The 23,420-nt window shown below is 36.3% G+C and overlaps 2 protein-coding genes across 3 annotated transcripts; one reads left to right on the top strand and one right to left on the bottom strand.

Annotated features, from left to right (window-relative positions):
• The first annotated feature begins 1,044 nt into the window (after positions 1–1,044).
• Positions 1,045–20,962, top strand: LOC125830046 (protein EMSY-LIKE 3-like). The gene is made up of 9 exons (XM_049509262.1): positions 1,045–1,266; positions 4,435–4,637; positions 4,732–5,067; positions 5,178–5,369; positions 6,153–6,221; positions 19,282–19,506; positions 19,600–19,668; positions 19,744–19,807; positions 20,597–20,962. Exons 1-9 carry the CDS (start codon positions 1,239–1,241, stop codon positions 20,731–20,733), a joined length of 1,323 nt encoding a protein of 440 aa, XP_049365219.1. The 5' UTR covers positions 1,045–1,238; the 3' UTR covers positions 20,734–20,962.
• Positions 20,963–21,721: 759 nt separating this feature from the next.
• Positions 21,722–22,489, bottom strand: LOC125830066 (uncharacterized). Of its 2 annotated transcripts, none has more exons than XM_049509288.1 (2): positions 22,132–22,489; positions 21,722–22,049 (listed from the first exon to the last, which is right to left on the bottom strand). In XM_049509288.1, the coding sequence occupies exons 1-2, from the start codon at positions 22,487–22,489 to the stop codon at positions 21,727–21,729; spliced, it is 681 nt and encodes a 226-aa protein (XP_049365245.1). In that variant the 3' UTR covers positions 21,722–21,726. The 2 variants fall into 2 exon arrangements, with proteins under 2 accessions (XP_049365245.1, XP_049365246.1); XM_049509289.1 differs by having other exon boundaries at positions 21,722–22,043.
• Between the last annotated feature and the right edge of the window lie 931 nt (positions 22,490–23,420).

Below are 23,420 nucleotides of genomic sequence, written 5' to 3'. Positions count from 1 at the left end.
GACTTAAATTAGCCCAAAATTTTAAAAAAAAGACCCATTCCATATTTTAAACCCATTGCCCCATAGTATAACCCATTCCCCTTTTACCCCTTCTTTCAAATTTTTCCATATAACCCATTTCCCTTTACCCATTAACCTCTCCTCGATTGTTCTTCATTTCGCTTACCCATTTAATGTGACTGATTGGATTAAGCAACACCCTGGTGGGGATATCCCTTTACTTAATCTTGCTGGACAAGAAGTAACTGATGCATTCATTGCTTTTCATCCAGGTACTGCTTGGAAACATCTTGATACCTTCTTTATTGGCTGTTATTTAGAAGATAATCAAGTTTTTGAGGTATCAAGGGATTATAGAAAGCTTTGTGTTGACTCTGCTAAAGCTGAATTGTTTGAGAAAAAGGGTCATGGGGTTATGTATTCATTCTGTTTTATTGAGTTTTTGCTTTTCTTGACCTTCTATGGTGTAATTTTTAGTGATAGTTTCTTGATTCATATGCTTTCTGGAGCATTGTTGGGGTTAACTTGGATGCATATTTCTTATTTGGGTCATGATTCTGGTCACTTGATTATGACAAATAAAGGGTTCAATAAAATGAAACAGATTATGTCAAACAAATTCACCATGGAAACACAAATGATTTACCGGGAAAAGGGGAATTGGTTATATGGAAAAAATTGAAAGAATGGGTAAAGGGAGAATGTGTTATACGGGTTATATTGTGGGTAGCGGGTTTAAAATATGGAACGAGTCTTTTTTTAAAAAATTGGGTTAATTTGAGTCAATTTGGGTATTTCCACAATTGAGGAGTATAAATGGTGAAATTAGTGACGACGAGGGTATAAGTAACTTTATTTTAACGGTAAAAGTATAGTCAACTAATAAAACAAAATTAAGGGATATTTTTGACCCTTTTCCCTATAATTTGAGTTTCCTAATGGTACATTTTTTCTTTTATTTATTTAGCCGAACAAAGTGGTGTATAAATTCCCATCCCTTTGAATGTTGTGTTCTTTCATTTGAGCCCAATTCCCTCTTGTCGGTCCTTAATTATTCGTCGAAACTCTGCTTGTTTTTACTTTCCTTCTTTCTTTATCTCTCTCTATATATATCTATATGTATTGACGCAGGCGGCAAGGGCATTAGAAAAAACAACAATCTTTTCTGCATCAGAAAGCCGTTTCATTTCATTTAATTTGTCGAATTCTGAGATTAATATAGTTTGAAGATCCGGTGTATGGACTATGGGCTTTTAGAAAGCAGCGGTAAGTCCCTCAATTTGCTACAATTCTTGTCTATTTATGTAAATTTAGGGTTTTGCCAATTGCCCTAAACCCTCCAGAGTTGGAACAGAAGATCAATCATATGTAATTGTGTACTCATTCTGTTTAAGATTTCATATTTTGGGTTTCCCATAAAGGGATTTGTATTCTGTAAATTTGTTCTGAAAACTATGGACAATGAAACTAGGGCTTTTCTCTTATGTTGTAAAAATGCTTTATGTTGTAAAAATGCTTTATGTTGTTTGGAATTCGTTTTTGCCTTAGTTTGAATGGTTAGGCGAGATTTTCTTATTTTTGTATGCTCGTTTTGCCTCTTTATGTGTTCAAAATAATGGTGAAGAGTGCTGATTTGAGTTGAATTTTTTGTTCTAAACTCAATACATGGAATCTTTAGTTTAAGAAAATTTGTATCAAGATATCCTGATACATCTAACTTGCTGAAAAGCAAATGTGTATCGTGACATTTTTTCTTTTTGGAAAAATCAAGTCTTTGATTTCCTACTTTTCTCTTTCATTTTCATTCCCTTGTATAGTTTCCAAGCATGAGGCCAATGGTCAATTCCCGTCCTTTTCCATTATTTTATTCTCCTTTAAAAGAGGTGGGATGGGGTTAAATCTGAGAATGCAAACTAATGGATTTTACAGCATGCTCTTCTTCACTAATGCCACTTTATCGTCTTCTTTTTCTTTCGATACTCATAGAGATAGTATTATCACCCCATTGACCATGTTATATATTCTGCCGATTGTTTACCATCTGTGGAGGTTTTATTCTGAATTAGTTGGAGAAAATAAGGCTATCTGTTCTTGCTTTCATTTTCTCTTCTCTTCTCAAGTCTAGGTTTAAATTGCGTTAATAAAAGCTATCATTTCTTCACTTAAGCGATGCGAACTGAGGAGTGATCGCTGCATGAGTTGGTGCACAAAGTGGTCCCGACAAGATCTTTCTTTTGAAGCCCAACTTTGAGAGTTAGCTTAATATCTACATTGTTGTATATTGGATGCTAAAATTAGTAAATTTAGTTGAAATTGATTATTATATTACTAAATCTTTATATGTTTGATATTTTTAATTTGACATAAATTGTGCACCTCACTTCTCCCTTCAAGTCCCATGAACCTTGTCATTTTTTTGGCAAGTTTGCTTTTAATAAACAATGGATTTAAGGAAATATGTAATAAACGCCATCTATAATTGCCCACCCATTTTTTAGGCTCCAAATCTCCTGCTTATATACTAAGTTGCTTGGACCCTGGTGCAAATATCCGACATGGATGCGGATCCAATGGTTGGATTTGGCAAAATTTTAATTTTAAGATTCGGGGTACGGATCTAGGTAGGGATATGTGTCAGTGTTACTGTTATCAAAGGCGAAAAATGCAAAAAAGCTCTAAGGTCCATTGGGACTTTAAGCGCAAAGCATAAATAGAGGGTGGACTTTAATGGAAAAAGGCGCAAAGATTATTAATTATAAGCATGAATGACAAATATATGTACAAAGAAATTGAAAAAAGATTAAGATAAAGTGAAATATCAATTGTTTAGTGTCACCTCTTCAGAAGAGTCTCATTGACAAGGATAAATATGTCTTAGGACCTTTATGACGACACTGGAGCGTACATAAAGCGAGGCGAAGCTCTCAACACGTTTTGAGCCTCGCTTCAGGGCTTAAGCGCTCCTTTGACAACACTAATATGAGTGCACTGAGATTGGGCTAAAAAATGCAAAATTATAAAAATAGAACTATAAAGATATTTTGTGGAAAACTTACATATGTTGTAGAATTCAATTTTTCATTCTCCAAGATGAGTGTTAAAAAACATAAATTAATTGTCAAAAAGCAACATGCTAATAATTAATTTAGAATCCCTCTTTTCTATGAGAAAGAAAACATTATAAATAACAAAATTGACCAAGAGAAAAAGCTAAAAAAGATTGAAGCTATGTCATTTCCCACGTCTAAAATCTGTTTTTGTTTTTTATTTAGAGAAATCAAAATCTCAATCCTCCCCAAGTTTGTCCATCGACTTTGGTCAAAGTATCAGATGTGGGTTTACTGAACCTCACAGGAATCATTCACCCACACCGTTTCCACGTGTCGTGTCGACAACAAAAATGAAGAGTCTGCGGAACTTAGGTAGCTAACGCATGAAATATTGGGGAACTGTTGGGGATGGGCTTGGCCGGAGGAGGTTGAATATAAGGCTTGCGAACTAAATTTTATGCTTTCTTGCTTAGCGGAGTTTTTTCACCGATCATGTTGTGATCGGTGTAGCAATGGAGTTTGGAAGCTTTGTGTTTGTAGTTTTGTCACCTTAAAAAATATAGAAACACTTGCAATGAAGATAGTAAAGGGAAATAAATTTTACTGTTAATCTGTTATCATCAAAATTAGAAAGTTGAGAAGATGCTAAATGCAAAATTGACTTGTGGGTGTGGGCACTTGTGACTTATCTTGTTATATTATTTGTCCATTTACTCTATTTTTTTTTTGATGATCAATATTTTCAACCATGGACTTTTTACTGCTATATCTCTTGTATACGATTATGATTACAAAAATTATTTGGAGTTCCCTTCTCTATTTCAAATGTGTCTTTCCATAATAAGTTTTCGACAATTTGACAAACTTTTTCCATTGTGACGTGCAATAAAAGACAACTTTGTTGCCCTTTAATGTCTCTTGTCACATTCTTACAGAAAAATGAGTTTTATATTTTGTATGCTTATAATGTCATCAAAAAAATATTTTGTATGCTTATTGTGTTGCTTACAGTGTCTGCCTGGGCCAATCAAAAGATGCACTATTAGCATCTCGGATATAAATCTAGGTGGGTTTGTAACCAACTCTTTGCGCTGCACACATCTAAATTTGCTCCCCTCCCTCTCCATGTAGATATCATTAAAGTAAATAGTGCAGTTAGCATTTATTTAGGTAATGTCTTACCATAATGACATATTAAGCACTTGGTTAGGTAATGTTTTACTGTAAAGACCAAATATGTTAATCAACCTTTTTACTGTGCCTGTGGAGAAGGAAGGGCTGCTAAGCATTCTTTTTAAGTAACTGATTTTACAGATTCATTTTTTGCTTAATGAAAGCTACCTCCAGTTCAATGGTGTTTTCTCTTGTTTTGCAATTAATATAGGTACTGATGATGATCAGCCTCAATCACAATATAATCGAGTCCCTGCAGGAAGTATTATAGGTGGAAACGGTAGGTCTAGTATAAGTTCAGCCCCATACCAAAGGATGTATGTTGATATGGAAGTCGAAATTCACAACCTTGAGCAGGATGCCTATGGTGCAATCCTTCGAGCTTTCAAAGCACAGTCTGATGCTCTTACATGGGTATAAAACATTTACATTCAGTGTTTTCGTTGTCTATAATTGTATAACATTCTTTTGAGAAGGCACTATGCTTTACCGAATCTGTAATATTCAGGAAAAGGAAAGCTTGATAACAGAACTCAGGAAAGAGCTGAGAGTGTCAGATGATGAGCACAGAGACCTACTGACCAAGGTCAATGCCGATAACCGTATTCATAGTATCAGGGAGTGGAGAAAGACCAATGGAAACCAACCTGTTCATGATCAACTCCCCAGTCCAACAATTTCTGGATCAAGAAAGAGGACAAAAATGTCACAATCTGTGATAATGCCACTTGGTACCCCGTTGGAGTCCTTGCACCATCAGACAATTGCAGCGAGCACGCAACCTACTACTCCAGGTGCAAAATGGGGAGCAGCACCAGGAAATGGAGGATTTAGGTCTAGACCTGTAAGTTTTCTTGATAGCTAATGAAGCTATCTTCCTATTATCAAAGGTATAGATATCGTTGGCATATCGATGTATCTTTTAACTTGTTATACATTCTATCTTCTCAATAGGGCCAGCAAGTGTTCTCCTCTTCAAGGGCTGTTCATTATCAGCAGGCTGCTCCTGGTTCTTCAAGTGCTCTTCGTTCTGGTGAACTTGCTGAAAGACCGCGCGATCCCCTGATTGGGAGAAGAGTGATGACTAGGTGGCCAGATGACAACAACTTCTACGAGGCCATTATAACTGACTACAGTGCTGTTGATGTATGTTCTGGATTTAATTAGTATGTTGGAGGTTATTCAATATATGTGCATAAATAGGGAAATGGTGCATTATCTGTCACCATACTGATGTTAAAAATGGTCATCAGAAGCTATCCTGATTTCCGAGTGTTACTTGCCTGCCAATATAGCTCTCTTTGCCTGCCAAAACTGTCCTTTTCTTTTTGAAGGGAGTGTAGTTTAAGGTTGAACTCAGACACAATGCAAGAGAGTGAGATGAATTACCTATTCTTTCAGCCTCAAGATTTAGAGAAAGGAGGAGTGAATGCAAGAGGCAATGAGTTCTCAAGATTTCCCTATGTGCTAAATTTTTTATTTGGAATGTTTTATTGTTCCTTCTCAATTTGGTTCTTCTAAATAGAACTTTTTCTACTTCGATGGAACTTATCACACTTTAGATTTTTTGCTATTGCCTTAACCTTCCTTTTCTGGGTATAGGGGGTTGAGGGCAGGGCTTGTTGAGTTAAAACTTTTCAGTGCAATCCTAATATTTTGGAAAGTTTTTTTCTTGAAACTTGATTATGTTGCTTTTAGTTTCTAATATATCTCTTAAATCAGAAGTTGCTTTAGTTGCTGGTTGTTTTAAAACTAATATAGTAGTGGATAAACAAGCAAATTATTACAATGGATATGCTGTTCCGTGAACTAAATACATGCTATTTATAAATTAGGGACCTTTAGGTCTTGCATTTCTTTTACGTTACACAAGCAAATTGCTTGTGCTGTGAATTTCAAACTTACATGACTTGCATTTTCCTTGTTTAGGGTCGGCATGCTTTGGTGTATGATATGAATACACCAAATGAAACTTGGGAATGGGTTGATCTCAAAGAGGTACTCTCGTTTGTTATTCAATTGGTTACACATTCCTGCTTCATTTGTGGTACATATGAATTTGGTGCTTTATTCTGATAAAAGTAATAATCCCTCCATTTCAGTTTTAGTTTGTTTCAAAGGAATGTCTCTTTCTATATTTGGTAACTCTCAGATTCCAGCATTCTGCATAGCTTGTTTTAGACCACATGATTCAAATGGCATTTTGGTACATTACACATATCTTTAGTTTAAGAGCACTAGATTCTTATTTTTTTAAACACCGTTGCCTAGTCAAATTAAGATACTTAAAATAGAACAAGGGGCACAACATCTTATTGAATGTTCGGGTAAAAAAAGCATGTATACAAGTGGTATACCAAAAAAAGAGAACCTACAAAAAGATATGGGTTACCTAATATTTTATACGAGGAGGAATGGTACACCAAAAGGAAGTATGGGGGAACTTAATGACACTAAGAAATGTAATTTAGAAATGCTCCCAGCACATTTCCCGAGTTGTCTCTTCCCTATTTCCTATGATTGTAGATTTGCGCTCTTTCCGGAGTTTGACCTGCCTGGTAGCACATTTTTCACCCACTATGATTACTGCAAATATTTTCTTTCCTCTTTCTCCATTTCTTCGTCTCTTTTTTCATATCATATTTCTGGTGGACATTCAGACTCTTTTACAATGGGGGAGAATCGAATGTACTTTTCAGCAGGGTTTAAGTCTTATGAAATCACTAGACTTTAATCAAGGTCTGAACTATGGTTTGATTGAGTGGAATGAAGCCGTAATTTGATGCGTAGAACCACTTTCAATGGCAAGATTATGGAGTGGATATGCTTTGTCCTTCAGGAAGCTTCTCGAGACAATGAATCTCAACCGAGAATATGGAAATCCCAGTGTCATTAAAAGCGACGAAGTGCTCGCTTTAACTGCGAAGTGACAGCCTGTCACTTTAATGCCTTGGAGCGATGCGGGAGAAGCGTGCTTTTATTTAAAGCGTGAAAAAGCTTGCTTAAGTGTTAACTAGTTTTTTATAAAAAATTCTGTAAAAATACTCACGGTAAGCTTTTCCAAACATTTCCCTCCATTGTGTGACTGCTGCGGCGACTCATGTGGCTGCCGCAACGCAACGTAATTTTCTTCTTCTCTTCTCTTCTCTTTCTGTTTCTCTGTTTTTTTTCCTGATTTGTATATCTTTCTCTGTGCTCTATTTTTTTTTGTTCTGATTTGCAATATCATCTACTTTGTGTCACGCTTCTCGCTTCCCTCGTCACTTTTTTCCACTTCTCGCTTCCCTAAACACTGGGAAAACCAAGGAGCGACATTGCTTATACTTTTGCTCAAGGGAAAGCAACAAGCATGACAGATTTATCACTATCGTTTCAGTTCGGGGAGACAACAGATCTGTGATTATTCTTCCAGAAGTTGCATTTAATGTAGGGTGGAAGGATATTGCATTTAAGATTGATAGATTCATTAAGGAAGACACAAATCTATTTATTACAAACTTCCTCAGAAAGGCAGATCCTAAAATACCACATGTAGCTACCTTAAAGATTGCAAGTGGCAGTCAAATGATCAAAAGGAAGCTCTGGTTAATACAAGCAACAGAAAAATTGTTGTAGAACGACGTAATGTTTCCATTGAGAATGGATTATATTAGCCAGATGTGTTGCCCTTTCAGAAGTGATTTGAAGGGCATGCCAACTCTTTATGATTTAAGACGATGGGTCATTTCGACTTGGAAGAACCCTTTTGGAGTGAACATCTATGAGATGACAGACTCTTTTTTCCTCTTTGAGTTTCCAAACAAACATATGGCAGAGCATGTTATGCAAGGAACATGGGCTTGGAAAAAGGAGAAAATCTTCTTGGAGTGGTGGTCGGCGATTGTTGCACGGACATTCAAGGGAAAGGTTGGACATGGATCAGAGCTATGGGGCACTTGTTACACCTCTGGTTAGAGAAAACTTCCAAAGCCATTGGAGACCAATGTGGTGGATGGCTACAAACAAAGGAGAAACATCACTGAAGAACCATCTCAAATGGGCAAGGTTGAAGATAAAAGGAGTGGGTAGTAATGTACCAACAAAAATAATAATAGAAGACAAGGGTTTGGTCTTCATCATACCTATCTGGAATGAAACTCCGATGAGGGTGGTTGTTGGAGAAAATGGTCAGATTGTTATGAGAAACCGTCAGGTAATTGAGAGCTTCAATCTACGGTGCAGGGTTGATTACTATGGTGCTGACATCGCAGATCACACGAATGCCGCAAAAGGGAAAAAATCTTATCAGATCTTCTTGGGGGAAGGAGACGCAGGCACGTGAGGGAGAGTAGTCTTTGATATTTTAAAAAGGAAAGATTTTGGGCCTTCTATTGATAGTGGGTTGACCCAATTGAAAATATTAGAGGAAGCAAATGATAAGAGTTGCAGAAACCTTACCTTTGTTGTGGGCCTATCTTTAAAGCTCCAGGCCACAAGGAAAGATTTGGGGCCAAATTGTTGTATTTTCATATGAACTAAACCCCGTTGTTTCGACCCTCTTAACACTGAAATAGAGCATATATGCAATGTTCCATTGAACACAATTTGTAGCTGGCAGTAGAGGAGTGAGGAGAAAATACACAACCTAGATATCAATTCCACATGCAATTCTCAAATAATCCAATTTTGTGGAGTAGACGACAACACAAATGATCACTTGGGGGCAAGATGCATGGAGGTAGACAATACAGAGAGAACAATTTATTGCATGTGGATCAATTTCAACAGTTGGACCAGTGGCCAATGGAGAGGATATACAACCTCTGAAAGTTCAAGTGCAAATAGCATAGGAGGAGGCTTCCCTATGGGTGAAACAAAAGATTATGCAACTCAGCAAACAGTTTGGTGTGGATTTTAGGGGTTTGAAGATGAAGTATGTATGGTCTTTGTTATTGAAGCTCGATAAAAAAGACGGGAAAAATCAATAATGCTGAACCAACATCCCCTAAACCTAGGGACCACTCTGAAGTGAAGAATCTTCTTCAATTCGGAGTTAAATTCAAAGATGGCGATCCGAGGAATAAGGGGAGGGAAGCTACTCAAGCTAGCTGTGTTTCTCAATGAAAATATACATTATCTCGTGGAATGTGAGGGGACTAAGGCCTCATTTGTTTTCATTAAGATTAAGACCTCTGAATCTGAATAAATACACGTCTGAATATTAAGATTTGCATTAAGAGCTAGGTGTCTAGATCTGAATATTCATCTGAATATTAAGATGTGATCTCCAAATCTGAACACTGAATGATTATTGTTTGTCTTCAATATCTAAATGTGCATATGAAATCAAACATTATATTAATAAAATGTTATAAAAAATTCATTTCAATAAAAAATATTACTTTTTGATTAAAAAAATATCATAATCATCAAGCATAACATAAAAAAAATCATGAATAAAAAATATTTTATAGGCACAATATAATATCAAAAAGTTCAATAAGTATGATAGATACTAGTCGAAAAATAATAAATAAGGTATCACATTATCAACACCTAACATATATTTTGGCTAATTAGAAAAACTAAAAAATTCTTATCTTTTTTCCAATAACCTTAATCCAATTCTCTAACTTGTGAACCTCTAATGTCATTCATGTTTTTTTGTAGCAGACACTTTCACAAAATATACCAACACATGTATTATATTATGGCTCTTCCCATCCAAGTCCATCTAATTTTTCCATATATTCTTCAAATGTAGGTGCACTATTTTTTTAATCAATAACTCTAGAGCAGTAATCATCTTCTCATCAATTTCCATCAGACGAATAAGTTTTTTTTCTTCCCCAAAACTTTTTTTTCCAGCTGAAACTGAAGATTGGGATGTAGAATTATTAGGAGCTCCATTATTTTTGTCACCAACTAGTTCAACAACAATAATATATCAAAGAGTCTCAATAAAATTATTGGCCTAAGATTGCCCCCAAGGCCTAGCTCAAGTGGCAGAAGGTGGAGGATTTGTGGCTTAGGTCGCAGGTTCAAGCCCCACACCATGCAAAGCGAAGTCTGGTATTTAAGTGGAGAAGGGTAGAGGGGCGGGCCCATTATCCACCGAGTTTAGAAGGCTGTGATTGGTCCAAAGGGCGGGTCACAGACGGATTTCTCGGTTATCAAAAAAATAAAATAAAAATTATTGGCCTAAGACAAAATTCTAATAAGAGACCTCAAATATGTATACATAGTTATTATTTTTAATTATGAATAGTATTTTTCACTCAAAATCCTTGAAGAAATCAATACACTAAAAATATTATTGCAACAAGTGTTCTTGACAAACAACAATACACCCTAAGAAAATTATTAATATAAAAAAAATACTTGTAAAGATTATGAAAACTTACTGGTTAAAGAGGAAAAAATTGGTGTTTGATTGAAAAAAGAGAGGAAGAAAATTTGTAGTTGAGAGAGCAAAAGTCACGCAAAGACCGAGAGAGGCGATACAATATTATTTTTTAACTTATTAAATAAGTGAATGGTGTTAAGACTCTACTACAGATTTAATCTGTTCAGAACTTTTTAGGTCCATTAAGAGGCTTTTTGAAAAAAGAAACAAATGGACTTAATGGGCTGAATCTGAATCATTCAGATTCAGACCTAAAAATCAAACACACTTAATGGGCTGAATCTGAATGATTAAGATTCAGACCTCCATTAAGTGCAAACAAATGAGGCCTAAATGATATTGATTGATAAAAGAAGGGTGATCAAATTCTAATCCATGATTGGAGGGCTGATATTTATTGTTTCCCGAAACTAAAATGGAAGGGGATTATGGTGAAGGTAGTTAAACACTCATTCAATAATATATGAGTAATAGATGGGCTGATTATGTGGGTTTGGAGGCCAATGGAAGAAGTTGATGGATCCTTATCATGTGGGACAAAAGGGTGGCTGGGGAATTAATCCACTTTGGTGTTTCTTCTATCTCCTGTAAACTCTGCTCTATGGTGGACAACTGCAGCTGGGTGTTATGCCCCTAATTGCAGGAAAGAAAGGAAGGAGCTTTGGTTGGAATTGATAGGAACTAGAGGGGCTTGTGATGGATCTTGGGTGGATCGAAACACTGAACTTATTGACTGGGTGTTATGCCCCTAATTGCAAGGACTTCTCTAAAATCATTAAAGACTTCGAACTTATTGACCCTCTTCTTATAGGTGGAAAATACACTTGGTTTTGGGGTAATAATAAAAAATGTTCCTTAAGAATTGATAAGTTTTTGCACTTTGTGGAATGGGATGTGAGAAGTTCAGCAAAATTAAACAATCTGTGTGCTACCCAGGATTATATATTTGACCATTGCCTATATCTTTAAAACGTGGGGAGTGGGATTTTTCCAAATCCTATTTTAAATTTGAGAATTGGTGGATGGAGGTTGTAGGTTTCAAGGGAACTGTGGAGGAATGATGGACATCTTATGAAGCCTCTGGCAGAAAACAGATTACATCTTGGCCAACAAATTGAGGTTCGTGAAATCAAAACTGAAGGAGTGGAGTGTTTCAAAAGGAGGAACCTAAAGATTAAGAAGGCTGATATCCTATACACCTTTAACAAAGGATGAATTATTATTGAAAGCAAGTTTACAAACGCCAAATGGAGTATCATGAAGTGGCAAAAAATGAGGAAATCGCATGGAGACAAATATCTAAAATATTATGACTGAAGCAAGGAGATAAGAATACTTTTTCAGAGGCCAATTTTCATAATACAACCACATCGACAAGTTAGACGTGCAGGGAGATAGCGTCATGGATCCACACAGATAAGGGAGAGATTGTGGAGTTTTATCAGAAAATTTACACCAAGACAAAAGCTTGGAGACCCAAATTCAACTTTCAAGGTGATTATAAAGGTACTGAAGAGGAGAGTGAATGGCCACAGAGGGATTTTGAAGAACAAGAGGTGTTAGAATGTCTGAAATTGTGTGCTGCTAACAAAGCCCCAGGCCCATATGGCTACTCTATGGGATTTTTTAGTTGATGTTGGGAGATTGTGAAAGAAGATTTAGTGAACACTGTTAGGAATTTTCATAGAAGTGAATACTTTGAGAAGAGCTTTAATGCAACTTATATTGGATGAATTCCCAAGAAAAATGGTGCTAGCAGTCTTAAAGATTTCAAACCCATTAGTTTGATTGGGACATCTGTAATCATATTTAAGCTACTCACAGAGAGGCTTAAGAGAGTGATCAACAAGCTGGTAAATGGTCACCAAATGGGCTTTCATAAGAGGTAAGCAGATTATGGATACTATTGTATAAACCTATTCCTATTCTAATAGGATTGTATAAACCTATTCATATTCTAACACTCCCCCTCAAGCTAGTGCATACAATTCATGTACCTAGCTTGTTACAAATGTAATTAACACGAGGACCGGTGAGAGGCTTGGTGAGATATTTGCAAGTTGATCACTCGACTTCACAAAATTGACAACCAAGCTTGTAAAGACTGTTTCAGACCATAGAGTGACTTATGTAATCAACATACAAGGCTACTAAACTCCCCCTGAGCAACAAAATTAGGTGGTTGCTCCATATAGACTTCTTCACAATGCAGCGGTCGTTGTGAGTGCTCAAAATCTAGTATAAAGTATGTGGATCATGTTGGAATCAATAGACAGTCGATATTAAACAAGTCACCGAAAAAAACTGGCCAGAACATGCTCATATGCCGGAGTATTAGATTTGATGGCTAAAAGTGGTCACAATCTAAGAAATAAAATTATATGGGTAGGGTCGGAATGATGTCATGACCCAACTAGAAAATAGAAATTATATAGGATAGTTCGAATTGATGGAACGACCCCATTGAAAAAGAGAAATAATATGGGTAGGGTCGGAATGATGGCACGACCCAGCTGAAAAAGTAAAATTTATACGGGTAGGGTTGGAATGATGGCACAACCCTACGCAAATCAGATTTAAGGAGTCACCGGAAAGACGAATGGAACTATGCAAATCAAATTTGAGAAGTCACTGAAAAGACACATGATGCTATGCAACTCAGATATGACAAAATAGTTCGGAAAAATCCACGGTACTACACAAATTAAATATGAAAAGTAGTCCGGAGAGATGCACGGTGCTACGCAAATCAGATATGCAAAAAAAAAGGTAGTCACCGGAAGGATGTCACGGTGCTACACAAATTATATATGAAAAAGTAGTCACTGGATTGATGGCACAGTGCTACACAAAAAAGTAGACACCAGAATGATGGCACGGTGCTACAAAAATTAAATATGAAAAAGTAGTCACCGGAATGATGGCACGGTGCTACACAAATTAGATATAAGAAAGTAGTCACCGGAATGATGGCACGGTGCTACACAAATTAGATGTGAGAAAATAGTCACCAGATAGATACACGGTGACCCAACTTTTGCTAACATAATCATTGGCCAGACGGGCAGCATATATGGGTGCCACCCGCCGGCAGCGGAAGCTCTTTAATTCTCTACCAAGTTCGCAGAGGCTCTGATATCATGTGAGAAATATAGGAAAAGAATATTATTAAATTGTTCTTGTTTCTACATTATTACATTGAGACCCTATTTATAGAGCCTAGAATACAATCCTTTACCAAGTAGGATACTATTTAGTATTCCTATTTCTATTTCTATTCCTATTCTTATTCTAATAGGATTGTATAAACCTATTCCTATTCTTATAGGATTGTATAAACCTATTCCTATTCTAATAGGATTGTATAAACCTATTCATATTCTAACAACATCTATAATCATATTTTAAGCTACTCACAGAGAGGCTTAAGATAGTGATCAACAAGCTGGTAAACGGTCACCAAATGCGCTTTCATAAGAGGTAAGCAGATTATGGATGCAACCTTGTGATAGCCAATGAATGTGTTGATTCCCGACTTAAATGGACAGGAAACAAGCATTCTATATAAACTTGATATTGAGAAAACCTATGACCTGTCAATTTGTACTTTCTTCTTAAAGTTCTAAAAGTTATGGGATTTGGTGTGAAGTGGATCAAATGGGTTTCTTTTTTGCATAAAGACGGTAAAATTTTCAATTTTGGTGAATGGATCTCCAGAAGGTTTTTCTCTTCAAAAGGAGGTTTGACACAGGGTGATCCCTTCTCATCCTTTCTCTTTCTTATTGTCTTGGTTGGGTTTTTCTGATTAGGCAAAATGCACAATTTGACCGGTGACCATGGAAGTTCATCAGGAAGACTAAGGCCCCTTACAATTTCTTATGTTTTTTTTTGGCTTGTAGCTAGAGAAGCAAGTCTCACTCATGAAAACTTAAAAAGAAGGGGATTTCATCTATGCTCTAGATGTTGTATGTGTGGTGCAGCCAGAGAAAACAATAGCCATCTGTTTCTACATTGTCCTATAACTTGTCCTATAACTGGGAAATTTTTGTGACAACTTTTTTTGAACATGGTAGGACTAAGATGGTCTATGCCAGCAATAAGCTATGATTTATTGAAGTGCTGGAACTATAATGGTGGTGCAGAGAGACAAAAGAAGTGGTGGAAACTTGTCTCAGCTTGATATGGTGGACAATTTGGAAGGAGCGGAACTATAGAATTTTTGAAGACAATAGTAATTATGTGCAGAAGGTCTAGATGAATCGTATTTTTAAAATTTTTTTTTATGTAGAGGAGGCTGAATCACTAGTTGATATGATAGGTTCCTTGTAAAACAGTAGTCCTAAGCATGGTTAGGTTTTTGTAATTGTAGATAGCACTGTTATGGTAGATTACAGATCTAATATATATATACACACACACACACATTACCGGTTTCAAAAAAAGAAAGGAAGTATTATTTTTGAGAATGGTAAACTTTACTTCTATATCCAAATGTATACTACAACAAAATGTAGTCCCCCATCACAAAAAGTCTAATCTATGAGAATCAAGCTTTTCGCCTTCCGTAAGCGCATATAGGGAAGTGGGCCCTCGGCTATTGAGAGGACTTCTATTGTCTCTCTTTTCTTTATTGGAGTTTCTTGTTCCTGTGCCCTGGTACCGAGATCCCTAGTAATCTCTTGCAGTGTCAAAATCCTAATATATCTAATTACAGCCAATCAATTTCTGTGCTGTCCATAACTACTTGTTTACACCAAAAATAGAAAAGGTAGCAGTATGTCTTGATCTTTTGTATGTTGCTCTTTTTTCCTTCAAAACATCTCTGATTCCTCTCTTTCCATATGGTCCACCAAATACATGCAGGGACCATCTTCCATCTCTCCTCCTTCACTGCATTGCCATCTCTTTTCCAGCTTCTTAGCACTTCTTTGATTCTCCTATGTTTAACCCACGTGATCTTCCTGTATTGCTACTGTCCTCAAAACATCTTGAGTTACTTTATCTCTAAATTGGCCATCAAATGCAAGCAAGTCATCCTCCATCTGTCTCTGTGACCTGCTCCAGTTCCAGCGGTTCCATCTACTTCCCAACAAAAGAGAGCTTCAGTAATCTTTATTGGCATTGTCCAAGCTTATGCCCCTTTGAGATTAATAAAGATCTTCCATAATTGGTCAGTTATCCTGCAATGTAAAGATAGATTGCCAACCGTCTCCACCTCCTTTTCACTTAAATAACACCTTGAGTCAAAATGCATCTTTCTCCTGATTAGATTATCATGTGAGCACATCTTCATTTGCAAGTAACCCTGAGAAGCATGCAACCTTGGAGGGACTTTAGTCTTCCAAATAACTTCAATTGGTGAATTAAGGTTCAGGTTGATTTATCATTTTGTAAGCTGCATTAACTCTGAACTTACCATTGCTATGTCCTTGCCATCTCAATGTGTCATCTCCATTGTGTAGTCCTGTGAAGCTTTCGAAATTGTTTGTACTTTGTACAACTCAGTCATTCTATTCATCTCCCAATCATACAAGCCCCTTCTAAGTTTCAGCTCCCAGCCTTAAGGAGACCACATTTTAGCTATATATTTCTGTTGGTGTTGGAATAGATCATAAAAAAACAGGGAATAATACCCAGTTTCAAAAGAAAAATATCAGGGAATAATACCTTCAGAGCTCCATTCCCCAACTAGTTGTCATTCCAGAAAGTTATCCTGGTTCCATTTCACACAGCTAGAAACTTGATTCCTTAGAGCAGGCCATAGTAACCTGATAGACCTCAAAGTCACCTTGCTCTATAGATTTTGAGGGTCTTGAGAGTACCTCCATAATCACTCTAACTTGAAGACTTTGTTGTGGTTCTTCAGGTTTCTAATTCACAATCCACCTTGAACCTTGCTCACAATTAAAGATTTCCACTTGATCAGGTGAAAACCTTTTTTTCATTGTTACCTAGCAGTTAGGATCACATTTTTGCAACAAACCAAGCGGGGAAACATATCTTCTGTAGTACTTTTCCGTGCCAAGCGGAGAAACCCCCCGTGGTACTTTTGGAAACCATACTGAAAGATCCAAGTCTGATCAAGAGCTTCTCATACTATGACTTAACAGAAGTAACTCCATTGTTCCTTGCCCCCTCACCTCCATACATTATGACCTTTTTGTAGTGTACTTTGCATTTTAATTAGGCTTTGGAGCTCATTCAGCCTCCAATTCTGGAATTTCCTCCTAAAACTCGAGTTCCGAAATACTTTTCCATCTTGTAGTCTTTGACTCATGGACTGCACTTTATTCTCCTTCTGGCATGGCATGTGATTCTGTATGTGTTAGGAAAAGTAAGTCTCAAAATGTTACTTCTGTCTCCAGCGCCACCAACGTCCCATAAACCTTATCCTTCCCACATCTCCTACCTTGAATGATATGTTCCACTAAACCCTACCCATCCTCCAAAAATATTTCTCCAAGGCAAAAGAACATTATTCATTTTATTATTTGTTCTCCAACCCCCTTCCAAGACCTTGTAATTGTCCGCTATCACCTCCTTCCAAAAAACTTGTTCCTCTATGGGTCTTTTTAAACATCCATAGGGGTTGTTTGGTTGGTGCAATAAGGGATAACAATCTTGGGATAAATGCGGATTATTTTATCTCGTGTTTGGTTATGGGTGTTAATTAGTCCTGGGAATCATTTTGTACTAAAATAGTGGGATTAGCTATCCCATATAGAAGGTTGAATAGCTAGTCCCATGGGATATCTTTGTCTATCCCATCCTGGTAACCGGACAACCCCTTAGATCTTTAATCCCCTAGGTCACCCCAAGATTTAGGAGACGTCACAGTTCCCCACTGTACCAAATGGAACTTCCTTGCCCCGTTTGTTGCATCCCATAAAGGACTCCTTTGGAGTTTTTCCAACTTTTGCGTGACACTAGGTGGTGCATGAGACAAGGACATGAAGTAGGCAGGGATACTCAATTCACTCTTAATCTACACTTCCTTTCCTCCTTTAGACATCTGTTTCTTGTGCCATCCTAAAACCTCTTAAGAAAACCTTTGAATCACCAGATTCCTTTCCATTTTATCCTTATTAGAAGATCCTTGTGGCAATACAAAATTAGGTGGGAGGAAGAGCCCCAACCTTGCAATTCAATATGATCACATGATGTTGATCTTAAGACCTGACAACACTTGAAACCATGTAACTGCTGCACATCCCAAATATTTCAACTTGGTACTATCTGCATTGCAAAAAATTATAGTATCATCTGCAAATAATAGATAGAGATATGAGACCCACCCGGAACAATGTTCTGCCACCGCTGCACCAAAACCCCTCAATTAATCACCAGCTACAACCTTATTCTTCATGCTCAATGCCTCTATACAGGAATGAACAAGATGGAAGATAGTAGTTCTCACTTTTGCAGGTTGCTCGAGCTGCTGGAAAACTCTGACAAATTACCATTCATAAGACCTGTGTACCTAACGGCAGATATGCAACACTTGACCCAATTTCCTCATCTAACACTAGAAACCCATCTTCAACATTACAAAATCTAGAAACTCTTGGTTTACATGATCAGATCCAATTTGCTGATCAAAACACCTGGTACACCGTGCTTTCTTTTAGAGTCCATAGCTTCATTTGCCAACCAGAGTTATGTCTAGTATTTTTCTACCTTCCACTAGCATTTCCCGAAGTAGACATGGTCTCCTCTAAGATCTCCTTTAGTATATCGGAATGCATCTTAGAAATAATCATATAGATGCCTTTTTAAAAAAAACTGGTAATGTTGTATTCCTCAGCATTAAGGATATGCTGGATATTGAGAAATAAATCTTATAGATGCTTTTGACTAAACTAATAGGTCTATAGTCTTTGATGCTTGTTGCTCCTGCCTTTTTTGGGATGATGACAGTGAAAGATCTGCTGAGTTTTTTTTTTCCTTTCAAATTCTTCCCCCATGAAATTCCTCCATGGTCTCATTCACCTCACCTTTTACTGTGCAGAGCACATGTCTGGAAGAATGCCAAAGTTAAACCATGGTCATTTTCTTTTATTCTTCTGATCTGAATATTGTGCAAATGCTTTTGTATTATTTTGGTGGGAAATTGGTCAAATTCTTGCATGGATGTCAATCTGTATTTTTGGGTTGAAAAGTGATTTCCTTTGTCTTTCCCCTTTCTCTTTTTAACTTGTGAAGTTCAACTGTTGTATCATAGTTTCTTCCACAAAATAATGATTCCAATCAGTGAATTGACCTAGAGAAACTAGAACTTGTTCTTCTTCAGTGGCCTTTCAGCCTTGTATATACAAGTGCCATTTGTGCGTTCTTTGAGATGTTTATTTATATTCCCCATTTTTGGCCCTCTTTTGGATAAATTCGTATGCATTTCTGCATCGTGATTATTGCACCAATGTATTTCTAGATATATCAGGACCATTACATGTTTTTAAAATTCTTCATTTCTCTTATGGTGGCTATAAATTCTGGATTCTTTTCTGCTTCAGACTTGCTGTGACAATATATTTCTTGATTATGAGCGCCCAAAGGACATTATACCTTCCCAAAGAAAAGAGTTCTGAAAGACATCGGGATAATATTGTTGCATTTTGAACAGGGACATTAGGAAATACATTAGTGAAATCACTTTGTTATATTCTGATTATGCAGATTCGCTCCATGGATATTCGTTGGATAGGTGATGATCCTGGAATATCTCGAGTAGGAGGAGCTGGTGGGCCAGGCTATGGAGGAGTTAATACTCTAAGTGCTGGAAGAGGGAGGAGATTTGCTAGGCAACAATTTGAGAATGATGTCAATGCATCAGAGAATAGAATCGTACAGAAGACATCAGATGAAATTGAGATTCTGCACACAGCAACACTGATAAAGAAGGTAAAATAGTGTGTTGATCTTGGTCAACTAAATTACTCATACATAATACATCACGTGTAAGTCATTTTATTTTTGGCCTTGTCGACTTACCAGGTTGAGAAGGTTATTGATGCAAGTCACCCTGATCTGGCTGAGCTTGCAAAGGCAAAGAAAATGCTCAAGGTAGAATAAGTTAAACAGTTCCTTTAGCCCATATATTTGTTTTCTTCTGGCGGCTGAAACCTGATTATATTACAGGAACATGAACAAGCATTAATTGATGTGATTGCCAAACTCACCGATGTTTGTGAGAGTGGAAGTGGTATGAAATAATTACAGTTAAAGGTTATTCTTTTAAATTGGTGCAACTTATCCAAAATTTGTGTTTTGAATTGAGCTGAGTCTCACTTAATTGCTTTTTGTCCTACTATGTTGTGTTAGAGAGCTTCTCTGCTGCCAGTTTTAATGCAAAATTCCTCAAAAACAAGCCACACTTTCCAGTTGCTGCACTGAAGAAAAGTTGTAAAGCTTTTTATTGCATAAGTTTGAGAACATTTTTCAACACTTATTGAAGAACAGTCCAAATTTTTATTTTTTGGGAATGGTTGCCAACGATCATTTGTGTACTTTTTTTCCCAACAATTTCCCAAACTGGATTTTTTGAAATTTGAGTTTGTTTTCTACCACTTAGCTGCTTCCAAAAATTTAAGTGAATTCTTCCGTCAACTCTATGGAAGTCAATCCGGCTTTTCTGACAGTAATGAGTGATTTGACTAGAGAAGTGGATCGTAATGTCCTGATTCAATTCATTGCAAGAATTATAGTAGTCTAGCAAAAATACATGCATTGTTATGTTCTTAAAAATCCATGGTCAACAGAAGTTTTAAGTCGTAAAAGAGTTTTCCATCTGTCCATATTCGCTTAGTAGTGAATCCAAGGAGAAGATTTGTGTAAATCTTGGAAGATGCAACAATGGAAATTGTGTTCTTTGATTGACCCTCCTTCTGACAACTGTTGAATGCAATACCAAAATATTTGCTTGATTTTGAAAGCCATATATCTATATCTTCTGTTCTTTTTTGGTTATAATAATTTATTTTTATATGATTAGGTGGGGAACCACCATTCTTCCATAAGAACGATCTGCTGGGGAGCAATCATGATGGTGTTGATATGGAGCCTGGGATGAGGGCAAGTGGTCAAGGCGCACCGGAAAATCATCCAGATGAGGATGTCATCGTTATTTAGTTTCTTCCTTTTTCATAATCATCATTTCTAGGCAATACATTCTGTCTATTTAGATTCTGGAGCTGAGCTGCCAAACATCGTATTTCAGCTCAATGGATTATAGTGCCAACTTTGCTGTCGCATGAATTGTGCAAGACAACGTAGAGATGTCTTTGTATGTTATGTTATTACTCTTTAGTTGTGATGCTACAACCCCTGAATAAAGCTGCTTCAATTTGGCAATACATTTTGTCTATTTAGATTCTGGACCTGAGCTGCCAAACATCGTATTTCAGCTCAATGGATTATAGTGCCAACTTTGCTGTTGCATGTATCGTGCAAGACAACGTAGAGATGTCTTTGTATGTTATGCTATTACTCTTTAGTTGTGATGTTACTACCCCTGAATTAGACTGCTTCAGTTTGTTTTCATTCCCTAAACACATTTTTATTTTTTGTGATGGTATGTATGGTAGTGTGTATGATAGCTATTATCTCTCACTAATACAGGTACAAGATATTCTTGATACAAATGAAAGGAATCCACCTAGCTTCTCTCTATGCTGGGATTTACTTCTCAGGACATTCATCCATTTCATAGACTAATATTCTCTCATCTTTAGGTGTCTTTCCACCAAGGCTTTAGACATGAGAGGAAATCACCTTTTGTTTTTGTTTAGGTACTATTTTCATAGAATATTTGGCAAGTGCTTAAAGAATAGCAAAGCAATAAGAAAGGGATTGATTGCATGAGTTGTGTTTCAAAAATAACTTTGGTAGGTAATTGGATAAGAAACGAGTTATCTATGTTTCGATTTTTGTGTAACTTATATGATGTTTAATAGATAGATATGAAATAAATTATTCATGTATAAAACTAATACAACATTTGGTTGACAATCTAGAAACCCACTAGATTATGAGAAAATCTGTGTTATTATAACACTAATAAATGAGATAAAATATGAATTCACTCATAACTAATTCTTGTATAACTCTAGCTTCTGGGTAAGATCATAATGTGGTAATGAATTGAAGAATGAGGTTGACCATGTCTGCATCAAAAGCAGGACCTTCCATCTGAAAATGGGTAGCTCCTTGAATAAGATGAGTTGTGTTATGTCCAGCAGCATCCTTCAACTTGTTCTCCAATTGTTTAACGCTAGTAAACCCATCATTAGTACCCATGACAAACAGTTTTGGCTTAGGGGATTGTAATATAGATTTTTGATGCCTTCCAAAAAGAATCGAAGCAGTGAAACCAAAAGGGTATCCTAAGCTCACATACCCAACCACTTGCTCTACTTCATCAACTGCAGATCCCGCTATCGCTGCTCCTGTAATTATTTATCAATCACAAATTCAATACAAGAATAATTCAAGTCTCAGATCCAATAACAAACAACAATATAGATTGACCTGCAGATGAACCAATAAGGATAATTGTGTTTGTAGTGAAATTGGTGTGAACCCATTTGCAAACAGAGATAACATCGTTAATTTCAGCAGATCCAGTGAGGGAAGCACGACCACTGGATTTCCCAGCACCTCTAGTGTCAAAAGTGACAGCAATCACACCTCGACTTGACAATCCCTTAGCAATGCCTCTCATCAATCCTTGACATCCACCAAGCACAGAATAAGGATGCACTAATACTGCAACAAAACTGGAATTTTCCTCTGAAGTTGGCCGGTAAATACGACCGTCCAATATTACACCGTCGGTGCTCTCAATGGTACAACTGCTTCTGCTATAGGTACCACTTTCTTCCGCCATAGCTTACCAACAGTGTAATTGCAATTGCAATTACTAATAAGGCTGTTGTAGCTTGGGTCGTTGAAGGAGTAGGTTTCTATATTTTGTTGGTTGCAGAAATAAATGCAACAAAATTAGATGAACATTTTATTTAAAATATTTGTTCCATATTATTTGATTACTTAATAAATTACTTTTCTCATTTTACCCTTACAATTAATATGACATTTGGAAGCATAAACAAATTTTGAAGATTCAATATTTTTTTTCAAGAGGCTAATTAACCAAAATAAAGGGTAAAATAGTAAAATTGATTAATCTATTAATGATTTTTTAATCATCATATAAAATAGAAAGTGTCTATCTAACCTAGGACAAAGAGTGTATTTTTATTGTTAAATCAAGCCACATATCTATTTAAGATTATATATATATATACTAGATACAATGGAGCCCGTGCAAGCATGAGCCCAATAATTGTTAGTTTATTTGTCTATTTATATGTCTGATTCATAATATTTTTAACGTAATTTTAAAAATAATATGTTACTGTTTAACCCAATTTATGTAGTACATGTGAAATTTCGAAAGTTAATCACATTTTTCTAAATTATCAGTGTTAATTTAAATTTGAGATTGTTTGAGTTTTAAATTAAAAAATATTTTTAGGGAAAGTGAAGCGAAAGACGTACAAAGAAGTAATTTTAGATACTTGCAAAGAGAAGTGAAAAGTTTGTTAGGGAAAAGGCACTACACACACTTCAAATTAGATAAAGTAGTATATGAAGGTTAAATTTCAGATTAGTTTCCGTCTTTATAAATTTCTAAACTTGACCCTAAGTACCTAAAGCAAGTTCCTCTCATTGTAAATTTTGAAATTTGATCCCAAATTGCTCTAATTCATATGTTTTTAAATACTTTAAGTTGCAATTAATAGTATTCATAGAGGAAG

The sequence above is a fragment of the Solanum verrucosum genome, unplaced genomic scaffold, assembly GCF_900185275.1.
Source record: "Solanum verrucosum unplaced genomic scaffold, falcon-dt-bn FXZP01000151.1, whole genome shotgun sequence".
NCBI lineage: Eukaryota > Viridiplantae > Streptophyta > Magnoliopsida > Solanales > Solanaceae > Solanum > Solanum verrucosum.
This window is presented reverse-complemented; position numbering and strand designations above follow the sequence as displayed.

What these genes read in the sequence shown, in the direction of transcription:
- LOC125830046 (XM_049509262.1), top strand. Translation starts at nt 1,239, where the DNA reads ATGGACTATGGGCTTTTAGAAAGCAGCG. An exon ending in CAGCAACACTGATAAAGAAG is followed by an intron (nt 19,507 to 19,599) that starts GTAAAATAGTGT and finishes TCGACTTACCAG; the next exon opens with GTTGAGAAGGTTATTGATGC. An exon ending in AGGCAAAGAAAATGCTCAAG is followed by an intron (nt 19,669 to 19,743) that starts GTAGAATAAGTT and finishes ATTATATTACAG; the next exon opens with GAACATGAACAAGCATTAAT.
- LOC125830066 (XM_049509288.1), bottom strand. Translation starts at nt 22,489, where the DNA reads ATGGCGGAAGAAAGTGGTACCTATAGCAGAAGCAGTTGTACCATTGAG. An exon ending in CCTTATTGGTTCATCTGCAG is followed by an intron (nt 22,050 to 22,131) that starts GTCAATCTATAT and finishes AAATAATTACAG; the next exon opens with GAGCAGCGATAGCGGGATCT.